Raw genomic sequence first — 12,462 nt, 5'->3', positions numbered from 1 at the left:
TGATCCAATTGGTAGATAGGCTGTATTTATGCCATAACGGTGCACAGCTGATAGAAAGGGACACCTACTGGTTAAAGCACGTTATTGCATTTTATAATTTTATTATTAGATAATTAATAGGATCCCTATAAAGTATATTCTTTACTCGTCGTTATTCTCTACTAATACTTAATTAAAGACTGTATATAATAACTATTTTGCACATCCCATTCAAGATTTCAAGATTTTCTAAGGTTTATTGACATATCATATTATACACAACTACGGTGTAGTTATGCAATGAATGAAAAACTTGGGTCGCAGGTTCCTCAACAGTGCATTACAAGAAATCTATCAATATGTGTGTACCTCCACCATTAAACTGTCATATTCTGCACATTTCTTATACTATCTACATCAGTGATTCTCAAATGGGGGTACACGGACCCCTAGGGGTACGTTGGGGTACTGCAGGGGGTACGTGAGATAAACATTTATAAAAAGGTTAATTAAAAAAATACCATGCATGATTACAAAAATAATCATAGTACAATAAGTTAACACAATTTTATATAAAATATTCCTAGAACCACCAAGGGTTCAAGATCCGTTCTTGTGCATTTCTGGTGCTTAACTGGTTCTTCTCTGTTTTTACAAGTGTGTGGTCACGTTCTAGTCACTTTGCTCAGCGCTACTACTTGTTAAACAAAATGCCGTCAATATCAGGAGGCGTATGCTTTGATGGGATTCACGTCAACAAACGGCAACCCGCCCCAGGCATTGTGTTTTTTCTGTGGGGAGAAACTAGCCAACAGCTCGATGAAACCAGCGCACCTCCAGAGACATCTCAGCATCAAACACCTGTGTCATGTTGGTAAGCCACCGGAGTTGTTCAAGAGAAAACTTGCTCAGTACAGATCCTCGCAAGAGATGATGCGAAAAGCCTCCGCAACATCAGCCAAAGCACTGGAGGCATCGGATGCGGTGTCTCTTCTCATCGCTAAAGCCAAAAAGACGTACACGATCGCTAACGACCTACAACTCCTAAATAGTGTCATTGCAGTGTTATTACATAGTTTGTTTATAATTGCACTTTTTTTTTCTTGTATATTCATGGGGTTTCGGTTGGTATAGAGTGGCGAAGTCACGCCCATCTACTGTACTTCCGGTCCATGGGACCTTATTTCGGAAAAATAATGCATTGAAGTCAATGGAGAGAGAAAACTTATCTTTCGATCCCGTTTGAATTGTGCCATGAATTACACATATGATGTTTGTCAATCTTAAAAAATAATTTCCATGTCAAAAAAGTCACAGTTTGTCGTAAAACTGTTGACATATAAGACTATGAAAAATACGCAACTAGAAAGACTACAAATCCCAGAGTCGCGTAAGTGATGTCACAATTGTTTTCCTCCACTAAGAGATAGCTAAGATCAGCGCCATATAGATATAATCTATCTATATGGCGCGGCTAAGATAAGATAACTTTAACAAGATGCCTGTGTGCTTAGTACCAGGTTGTTATTATACCAGCAATGGGTCTAGCTCGTTCTTTCGCTTCCCGTCTGATGAAAGGACCAGGAGTGGCTTGATCAAGCTAGCTAGTAGCTAGCACGTTAGTTAGCATTACAGCCTTGTCATTTTTATTAGCCTTAACATGAAGTAACATTAAGTAACCCAAAATGTTAAACAGTAAGAGTAGTAGTCATATTTCGTGAACCCTTTGAAGAGTACTGTCACCGGTGTGATCATTCTATAATACACAATTTAATCCCGGGGGAGAAATGCTAACGCTAACGCTAGCGATCTTCTCTACTTCATGCTATCTGCACAAATGGTTGACATTAAACATTAAAACGACCAGGCAGTTCAGAGAGAATCAAAGGAAGGCAGGCAGGCAGCTTTGCATGACATTCTTCAGGACGTGTTTCATTGTGGTGATAGTGAGGGTAGTCAATCGTTTTGTTGACAAGACAGTAGTGACGGCCATCTTGGTGACGTGTGTTGTTGACCAGAGATGTAGTTCATTGAGCGTTTCACACAAACAAATGTGTTACTTCACAGTTTTACGACACTTTTTTTTTTTTGACTTGCAAAATTATCTTTTAAATTGACAAACATCATATGTGTAATTCGTGGCACAATTCAAACGGGATCGAAAGATAATCTTTCTCTCTCCATTGACTTCAATACATAATTTTTCCGAAATAAGGTCCCATGGAGGTCCACCGGAAGGGGAGGGACTTCGCCACTCTATAGTTGCACATCAGGCACCACAGTGGATTTTATTATAATATTTGTGTATTGTATTTTATAGTTTTTGCATAATATATAATTTTGTTCATTGGTTTGTTAAACATATATTACTTAAAAATCTGTTTAAAAAAAACGTCTCATGCATAAAGATGAAAATATCCTTAGTTTGTTGTAATTCATGCATGAAGGAGTTGTCGGGGTCGGTCAGGGGGTACTTGGCTGAGAAAATGTTTCAAAGGGGGTACAATACTGAAAAAAGTTTGAGAAGCACTGATCTACATCTTATAAGAGTATAATTCATATGTATAATATCAGTTAAAATAAGTGCTTCAACATAGTTAACATTGCAGGAAAGCAATATATTAGACGTTAAGTACTTTGTCAGGCTTAATATGTATCTGTTGATACCCCCAAAGCTTTTTTCTTATTTAAAAGAAGATCTTAACCTAAAGTATTCTTTAATGTGTTAATAAAGGTTAATTAGTTTTTCTGTTTTGCACATCCTCATATTAATATCTTTATACATCCGGCACTAAACTGTTTTATTGTAGAGATCACTTACAGTATCTTCTTGATTTTTTATATTCTATATTTCTATCATTGACCTTCTACTTTCCCCCTATGTATGTACTCTTAATATTTTTTTCATCAAATATAACATTAAAAAAAGTATTCAAGAACTTGCTTTAACCACTAGGCGGTGCACACAAGGTACACCATGGACCGAGCTGCTGTGGGGTCGCCCCGCAGGACTCCCTCAGCCCCAGTATGCAACATCTCTACCTCCACCTTGGCCTTCGACCAGCACTTCACCACAACTGCCACAGGAAAACTCCACCTGGCTGAGATAGTAAGTGTGAAAATGGATTTTAAGATGTTCTCTTCAGTGTTTGAAGAGAAAATGCTATTGTTACCAAATTAGACATAAAAGAGACGACTTGATCTGCGTTTGGGTTGTTTCTGAGCTACAGTACTGCCCATATGAGATTCATGTGAATAATAGCTTAACTTTTTTCTCTCCCTTATTGTGTCTCTTCCTTTCCAAATCAGCTGAGGAAAAGAGACAGGACGGCCTCTCTGTAAATACAGTCTGGCTGGCTGCCATGCAGAGGCTGGGCAGGCCCCACTGAGTCATTTGATGACAATCAATTGAAACATGGGGAAATCCTACAAGAGTTTCTATTTGAGGAAAGTAGAAACCAACCATGCTTAAAGGCGCGTTCTTGTGATATAAAAAAAGACTTTGCACGAATCTTGTATCATGAAACAGGAAGAGCGGGTTTGGAATAGGGTTGGGTGTTCGGAATTTGGAAATGATTCATTGATCAACAAATACATTCGCTCAAAAGGTTTCCATCAACACTGACCTGAGGTGACACTCCCTTGTGGTGTTTTTTTAAGTTAGATATTTTTCAAGTGACGCTTCAAAATGCTTCACTTTGTGTTCCATATTGGTGACTTGAAAATATGTATCTGGTGAAATCAATGAGGGGTTTGAAGTGTTACCTGAATGTATTCTTTCTTTTCTCCACACTCACATGCACTCTTTCTGTCCTCTCTCCTCCAGGTGTTTGGTATGTTGGTGTGGATTCTGGTGGGGGGTACAGAGTATTTTCATCTGTCTGCTCTCTGCTGGGTGATGTTTGTTGCCGTTTTGTGCTGGGTTCTGACCATTTGCCTGTTTATAATGTACCTCACTGGAGCCCACAACAGGATACCACAGGTCCCCTGGACTACACTGGTAAAACAAACACTCACATTTCAGTTTTCGGTTTTCTTTTTTGCATTTTTACCAACTTGTCTGACTGCCTTGTCTCTTTATCTGTTGATCTTCAAGGCGCTGTGCTTGAACTGCAGTGCTACAGCTCTGTAGGCCTATCTGGTGACAGCCTTAGTAGATTCTCTCTCAGTCAACCAGGCTGTCAGGGGGAGACACAACTATAACTGCTGGGCAGCATCTGCAGTAAGGGCACTTCTCCCCAACTTGTTGTAATGGTATATGTGCTCACAAAAGATAAATCACCAGGACTCCATATGGTGTCCTCAGTGTTGTATTTTTTATACATTTTTCTTTAAGGAAAGCCTCAGAAAACAGTATTTAACAGTTTTTTTTATGTCCTTGTGACAAGTATATCAGTCTTTGTTTGTAAAAGAGAATTTCAAAATATTTTTTAAATAAAATCAAACTCGTGATCTCCTGATCCTGATTCCGATATTCAGGGTATCTTCTGATCGGACACCAGTGCTCTCTTTTCCCAGAGTTAAAAAGTATGTATCTCATTGTGTAGAACTTCCTGACTCAGCTGTCAATGTTACAAAAAGGGACACTTGTTTATTTTTTAGCAAAAGACCATTGTAGTTTCACGCTTCATTTTTGTTAATTTTTGTTTTATTTATAGTGAACAATGGTTTCGGACTTTAAATAAATGTCCTCATTTTCATTGTTTCCCCGCCCCTCTTTATTTCCACATGACCCATGTCCTTTTTTTACATTTTCTTCCCCTTTTCACCACCTCTCACACTTCAGTTATTTGCATTTCTGACCACACTGTGCAATGCAGGAAGCAGTTACCTGAGCTGCTGTGCCTGGAAAACCGCAGAAAAAGGACAGTAGTTTGTTACTTGCTGACGATGAGAAGATCTTCTCTGAGTAATGTTTCTACCTTCACAGCAGGTCAAGGCTGCAGTCAAATTAACATCATATGGTCAGCAGAACGTCATAAAGTCAGATGTCAGATGTCACATGTTTTATGTGAAGTGCAGCGATACACAAACAAATAAAAATAATATGTCCACAATCCTGCACACAGTAGTTTTCAGTAATTTTATGTTAATGCTTACAATACAGCTTTATTTATAGAGCACTTTAAACCTCCAGACCAAAGTGCTGTACAGTCAAATAAACAAAACAAAACATACAACAAATAACACAGCACAGCCCACACACCATAAAACAAGTACAAGTAAAAACAATAGACAATTTAAAAGCAATAAAAGCAACGCTCTAAAAGATGTTAATACGCTAAGGAGAAGAGGTGGGTTTTAAGAAGCAATTTAAAAGCAGACAGTGTGGAGGCCTGTCTGATATGCATGGGCAGATCGTTCCACAGTGTGGGAGCCGCTACAGAGAAGCAACGGCCCCCTCTGAGCTTTGACTTGGTTCTGGGCACGTAATCCAAGTATAATTTGCCCCTGATATACAAAATAAAGTTAAAGACATTGAGTATATACTTTTTGCGGAAGACCAGAGTGTGTTTGTTTACATACAACCAACTTGCTTTGGATTTGTTTTTTTTAATTCATTTTGCATAATAGCCACAATGTCAAACGTGCGGTAATGGGGCTGAGATTGAACATCACATTAAAATCAAAATAATTTGCATACATGTTGTCATCCTTACAGTGGGCATTCCTAAACCTATATGAGGTAATTATTAAATAAAAGTCATCACCGCTTTGTTTCCTTCATTGCTGTATAAGTGCAAACGGTTTTAATTAAAACACCGCTATTTCCAAGTATTGTCTATAAAGTACAGGTTTAGTAGATCCTGTGTGTTTCACTTCACCACACAGAGTCAGAAACTTAGCTTCTCCATTAATAAACCAGAGGTATTGATACATACAGCGATATAATATTATCATATTAAACAAACCTTATTTCATATTATTCCATGATAAAGATAAAGGTTGATTATTCCCAGTTCCTGGATCAGTCCTGGTTGGTGCTGTTGTATTGAGCCTGGGGGACGGCCCAGTGAGCAGCAATCGAAAGGAGCCCAGCAGTGTTGTGGGTGCCGCTCAAAATCACTAGCTCTTGGCCCGGGTGGGACGGGTAGAAGTTAAAGGACTTCTGTAAGAGATCATCAACAAGTTATCATTAAAGATCAGAATACTTCTTCCATCATGGTGTAATTGAAACAAACACAAATTGTAGAGGAAGGTATTTACTTGAATGGGCTGGCCGACAATCAGAGAACGCCCACTGGAGGTCACGAAGATCAGCTGATAGATGTAGTTGGTGTGGTATTTCCCAGAGACCTGAAACATGTCCGTGAGAGCACAATGACATGTTAGTGCGTGTGGTTTGTCCCCAGTGAGTAAACAAATGATGTTTGTTTTTTTAACGATAGATGAATATAGTGTTATTAAATACAGTACAGTACTAATTAAAAAAATACTACTATTCATATTTAGCCAACCTTTATTACAGATGATGTGTATGATCTTTAGAAAGTGTGTTTATAAATGTCAATACATAGTACAATGCATTATCTTGTCAATGTTCAATGTATTACTTTAATATTATAAAGTCTCTCACCTGAATAAAGGACTCTCCTTCATTCAGGATCAGCTCTTGTACAGAGTTCAATTCACGACCAAACCTTTGTCCCCAACCAAATCCATAGCGCAGCTGCAAACTGCAAGGACACAGTCAGGAGTGAGGAAACACAAACAATGATTTATACAAGGGCAATATTTGACAGAAGAATGATCAGTTTGAAACTATTTGGTATCCTCATAGATGGATATTGTGCTAGAACAAGTAGAAAAACATTGAAATAGAAAGCAGATCAATGGGGGTGAACCCTATGGTTTACTTTTGCACTTCCCCAGCTCATTAAACTTTCCATGGACCCTCCCCTTAATGCAGAAAAGGTTACTGCAACTATCCGTGCTAACAGTGGTGGTTACCCAAATAAAAGCAATAATACTACGCTGTACAAAAAGTATGAAAGTATGAGGAAAATGTATTTCAAGTATAAGGAGTAAAAAGTAGTAATTGCAGATTTTTTTTTTTTAAATATGTTAAAAATAAATTAAAGTATTCATAAGGAAATGCAGCAAATCTCAACATTTGAAAAGCTGGAACTGTGAAATTTTTGTACAAAAAATGACATAAAAATAACTGGCCAACATTTTTTTTGTCAACCTCTTCATTGTTTTAGGTGTACCTAAATATAACATTGGATAGTTTAATCTTCATCCATACATATTATTTCAAAAGTTCTGTATTCGTTTTGTGTCTTAAAATCTGAATCCATACAGTAACTAGTTAATAAAGCTATGAAATAAATGTAAAGTAAAAAGGACAATATTTCACTTTGAAATGTAGTGGAATATAGGGTTAGTGCACATGAAGAAAATACTTAATTAAAGTCGAGGTACCTTAAATTTGAACAGAATTAAAGTAAATATACTTTATTACATTTCATCACTTCCTGCTAATATTTCTTAAACAAGATAAATCGATTCAATAGTTACAACCCATAAAATGATAGGATCCCCCATATTGCACATGCAATATGGCATTTATTATTCGCATCTGTGTTAAAGAAGGAGGACAGACTGACCCAGTGATGTAACTGTTGGTATTTTCCCAGAGTCTGATCCCTGTGATTGGTCCATTTTCATTTTCTGTGGAGAATGCCGTGCCTCCACCACCACCAACAGCGGGGGAGAAGGAGTACTGAGGCAAGGGAGCTGGAGAAGTAAAATATGTATTATGTGAGAGGAAGCCATATGCTTATATACAAATATCTTATTTAAATCTTTATATCTTACCTGTCATGCAGCTGGCCCAGAGCACCGCAAGGAACAGGAAGGAAAACATTCTGGTGGGTGAATGAGTCCAGAACAACACTGAAATCTAATGAAAGAATTAATCAAAACATCATAATGATCAAATATCCGTCAACATTTCTTTAGACAAAAAAACAGTCTGACATTCTTCTTTGGAAGCAACAATCTGTACATGAACCAGCCAGTGTGAATTATAATAAAGGCATTGGAATTTAAATGAACTCTACCCGTTAACACAGTAAGATGCTAATACATTTTATTTGAAAGTCCATTTTCAACAACTGCACAGATGCTCACCTGCAAAGTAGATCTCCTGAAACCAGCTTAAGTCCTGAGCAAAGTGTGAGATGACACTAGAAGACTGGCACTTATATATGTTTATACACACACACACACACACACACACACACACACACACACACACACACACACACACACACACACACACACACACACACACACACACACACACACACACACACACACACACACACACACACACCCACACACACATTCTTACATGACAGTCTTTGAAAGTTGAACAATAGCAGACTAAGTGTCAGATGACATAGTGATGACCATATTGTTTAGTCTCACACACTTACAGGAAAAATAGTCATCTGTGCTTTACCATGCTAAACCAGTTTGGTTTCTTCCGTATCTTCCATTACAGTTTTTCTCGATTGCTAACACACTAAAATTATACATAAAGCACAATTATTTTAACTGACACTCAAAGAGCAAAACATCGGCTCAAATGGCACTTTTTGCAAACCACTGCACACGTTTCTCCACGTAAGACACAGGAATCTGACATAAAGTCACGTGTTAGCAGGTTTAAAACACTGATATTCAAAATGCCTCACACATGGACCAATGATCAAGAAACACGTTCCACCTGACCAAACACCTGATTGCATAATTGTTCAACCAATTGTTGGCTCATCCATCTGGATGTTATAAAAAGACCACAGGTGAGTACTTTCTTACAGCAACAATTGAAGCCAACATGGAAGCAAGAGGAAGAGGAAGAGGTGGGGTGAGAGTGAGAGGAGGAAGAATGAGAGGTAGAGGTAGAGCTGGAGGGAGAGGACGTGGACAAAGAAGAATACTCTCTAATTAAATGAAATGTTATCAACCATGGTTTGACGTTGAGAGAGGCTGGACAGAGGGTTCAGCCTAATCTAAGCCGATTTACTGTTGCCTCTGTAATCCGGACACTTAGACTTGACAACAGGTTAGTTACCAGTTTTTAGCTCTGCATAATTCATGATATATCAGTGCTTATATCTGTTGTGTGAAACGTATTTACTTCATTACTGTAATTGAATTGTTGGCATGTTGCATACATTACTGTGGTAAATGTACCTTTATGCAACACAGACACTGACCAACCACTATATCTTTGTTGTTTATCTGAAGGACTGAGAAAAAAAGAGGTGCAGGTGGAAGGCTAAGGATTTTCAATGAGGCACAGGAAGCAGCAGATACAAACTGGGTTTTGTCAAACAATGCATCACACTTAGAGAGATCCGAAGCATAGTAACTATGTGCTGAGATGCATGTTGCACAATGTTATTTTTGAATAAAATATGATTTTTTTCATCAACTAATTTGTATTTCTTCATTTACTGTATTTCTGTATACTCAAGCAATCTTTCTCTGCAGAAACCTCTATATACAGAGCATAGACCATACAAGATGAAAGTGCTTTAGATTATGCGAAGCAGTGTGTAGTTGGGTGGTCAAACAATGTAGTATTATGAATGAAGTGTGTTATATTTGGTGCAAAAGTTTGCATTTGGTAAGTGTTTATGTAGTTTTGAGTGCAGTTCTTAATTTAGCAGGAGAAATTAGGTGTTTTGCACTTTGGGTGTGTGGTTTTGTGAATTGTGTTTAGTGTTCTGAGAAACTGAGCAATTTAAAAAAGAATGTGTGTTAGCAATCGAGAAAAACTGTAATGTCCTACAGCAGGGGTACTCAAATACAAATCTTAAAGGTCCAAAAAAAAAATGTCAATAAGACAAATGTCCGTTTATTACGGTCATTCAAACTTTTAAACAATTGCAACAAGATTCTTAACACGAGGTTGCAAAAACAAAAATAATCTGTATGCAGCAGTTTTCATTGTTATTGTGTCTGTGCTTGATCCCTCAGAGTCGCAGTGTAAGAGCTGCACAGTTATGAATAAAGGCAGCTGCACCCTCTTTCATTCAGCATTCCCATTATTGCTTTATAAATGTCTTGCCCCCTTGTGTGTCCACTGAGGTTCGTCAGGCCCAACACATCTTCAACAAACTCCCCCTTTGCCTCATCATAAAAACTCACAAACACCAGCAACTGAGCATTGTCAGTGGTGTCAGTGGACTCATCCACAGCTAAGGAAATGCACTGTGCATTTTGTATTCCATCACAAAGCTGATTAATCAAATCACCAGCCAGTATTTATGTTCTTCTGGTTGCTGTGGAATCTGAGAGGGGGATTTGCTTGATTTGACCTGTTATTTCCTCTTTTTGTTTGCCTTCAAACATGGTCTCCATCACTTCAGTCATGCATTCTTTTATACTTCAGTTATTATCCAGTGGAATGTCCTTACCTACTGGCCTAGTTAAATCAAAGTGGTTACTTTTTTTTGGCTGGGCAGTGTAGTTTTACACACCGTCTTATGTGACTTTCTCAGGACTTAAAACTGTTTTTTGGGGGCAGACCCCCACAAAGAAAAAAATATATTTACACACGTAAATCAAATCAAATCAAATCAAGGTTTATTTATAAAGCACATTTAAAAGCGATTTTTGGTCGGGCCAAAGTGCTGTACATGTAATAACTACAATCACATAAAAACACATTTCTATAATCACAATAAAAGACAATAAATTACAACAGATATTTAAAAAGAAAACACAGGGTTAAAGTTAGGAGTCGTGCTTCGCTCTGACTAAAAGGCCAGGGAGAAGAAGTGTGTCTTTAGAGTAGCTTTAAAAACCCCTAGGGTCTGGGCCGACCTCACATGGAGGGGCAGAGTGTTCCAGAGCCTCGGGCCAGCTGCTGCGAAGGCTCGGTGCCCTCGGGTTTTGAGCCTGGTCTTGGGCACTATCTGCAACAGCTGGTCAGCAGACCTTAAAGCTCTTGTTGGGGTGTAGCGCTGGAGGAGTTCAGCTATATAGGCCGGAGCCAGCCCATTTAATGCTTTAAAAACAAATAAAATGAGTTTAAAATCAATTCGGAACCGAATTGGAAGCCAGTGCAGTGAGGCCAGAATTGGGGTGATGTGGTCACGCTTTTTGTGGCCAGTGAGTAGACGTGCAGCTGCGTTCTGGACTAGCTGCAGGCGTTTAATTGACGCCTGGTCCATACCCACGTACAGAGCGTTGCAGTAGTCCAACCTCGAGGTAACAAAGGCATTAATAACCCTTTCCAGGTCCTCAAACGATAAAAACGACTTAGTCTTGGCCAATAGTCGTATTTAAAAAAAGCAGGTTTTGACTACGCTGCTGACCTGCTTATCGAATTTAAAAGCGCTATTGAAGGTTACTCCAAGGTTCGTGACAGAGGGGATATTATTTTTGAGAGAGCCCAGAATATCAACCTGGGAGGCTAGAGGTTGGGGTCCAAAAAAGATAACCTCAGTCTTGCTCTCATTGAGGTTGAGGAGATTTTGGCTCAGCCAGGATTTGATCTCTGCTAAGCAGTCCATAAATAGCTGTAATGAGTTAACATTTGAATTGAGTGGCAGATAGATCTGTACATCGTCGGCGTAGCAGTGGAAGGGGATGTTGTGTTTTGTGAGAATTGAACCTAGGGGCAGTATGTACAGTAGAAAAAGGATGGGGCCCAAAATCGAGCCTTGGGGAACCCCACAGGTAAGAGGGGCTATGGCTGAGGAGAAGGCACCTAGCTGCACTGAGAAGCTACGGTCTGTCAGGTAGGACCTGAATCATGCAAGGGCAGAACCTGTGATGCCAGCGGACTGTTCAAGCCGTGACAACAGGATGCTATGGTCCACAGTGTCGAAGGCAGCTGTCAGGTCTAACAGCACCAAGACAGCTGGGCTACCTGAGTCGGCGGCTAGGAGCAGATCATTAAAAACTCTTAAAAGGGCTGTTTCAGTACTGTGCATGGGTTTGAAGCCAGACTAAAACTTTTCATGGATTCCATGCGTGGTTAAAAAAGACTGCAGCTGGGCGTAGACTACTCGCTCCAGGGCTTTTGATAAAAAAGGTAGCTGGGAGATGGGCCTAAAATTTGCGAGAATGGAAGGGTCGAGATTTTTCTTTTTAAGTAGTGGCTTAACCACGGCATGTTTGAAGGCAGCTGGGACACATCCTGAGCTAAGAGAGGTATTTATAAGTAATAAAACACTTGCTCCAACTGATCCTAAAACATCTCTGAGAAGGCGAGAGGGAATGCTGTCTGAGGTGCAGTTTGTCGGCCGCAGGTGCTTGACTACATCCGAGAGAGAAGAGAGGGATACAGGCTCAAAGTGGTCGAGGACAGCAGGGCACAGAAAAGGAGCAGGATCTGGGGTAGCACTAGTGTGGGCTAGCCTAAGAGCAGATACTTTTTCAATAAAAAATGTAAGAAACTTATCACAGAGAGCAGTCGATGGCACAATTGGAGGAACATCACAGGGATTAATGATA

The 12,462-nt window shown here is 39.2% G+C and overlaps 2 protein-coding genes across 4 annotated transcripts; one reads left to right on the top strand and one right to left on the bottom strand.

Moving 5' to 3' along the window:
• Positions 1 to 2,956: 2,956 nt before the first annotated feature.
• Positions 2,957 to 5,081, top strand: cmtm8b (CKLF-like MARVEL transmembrane domain containing 8b). Its single transcript, XM_034127315.1, is given in 4 exon segments — positions 2,957 to 3,088; positions 3,806 to 3,979; positions 4,076 to 4,201; positions 4,766 to 5,081. Coding segments are annotated over 4 exon segments (519 nt in total). The 3' UTR covers positions 4,853 to 5,081.
• A 435-nt stretch (positions 5,082 to 5,516) lies between these two features.
• On the bottom strand, positions 5,517 to 8,225 carry LOC117480126 (zymogen granule membrane protein 16-like). 3 transcript variants are annotated; one of them, XM_034127310.1, is made up of 6 exons: positions 8,116 to 8,225; positions 7,801 to 7,885; positions 7,590 to 7,719; positions 6,557 to 6,656; positions 6,187 to 6,276; positions 5,517 to 6,088 (listed from the first exon to the last, which is right to left on the bottom strand). In XM_034127310.1, the coding sequence occupies exons 2-6, from the start codon at positions 7,847 to 7,849 to the stop codon at positions 5,948 to 5,950; spliced, it is 510 nt and encodes a 169-aa protein (XP_033983201.1). In that variant the 5' UTR covers positions 7,850 to 7,885; positions 8,116 to 8,225; the 3' UTR covers positions 5,517 to 5,947. The 3 variants fall into 3 exon arrangements, with proteins under 3 accessions (XP_033983201.1, XP_033983202.1, XP_033983203.1); XM_034127311.1 differs by having other exon boundaries at positions 7,801 to 7,878; positions 8,116 to 8,178; XM_034127312.1 differs by having other exon boundaries at positions 7,801 to 7,850; positions 8,116 to 8,163.
• Positions 8,226 to 12,462: the final 4,237 nt, after the last annotated feature.

The sequence above is a fragment of the Trematomus bernacchii genome, unplaced genomic scaffold (assembly GCF_902827165.1).
Source record: "Trematomus bernacchii unplaced genomic scaffold, fTreBer1.1, whole genome shotgun sequence".
Classification (NCBI taxonomy): Eukaryota; Metazoa; Chordata; class Actinopteri; order Perciformes; family Nototheniidae; genus Trematomus; species Trematomus bernacchii.
The sequence above is the reverse complement of the archived record's forward strand: the minus strand, read 5'-3'. Positions and strand labels throughout refer to the sequence as shown.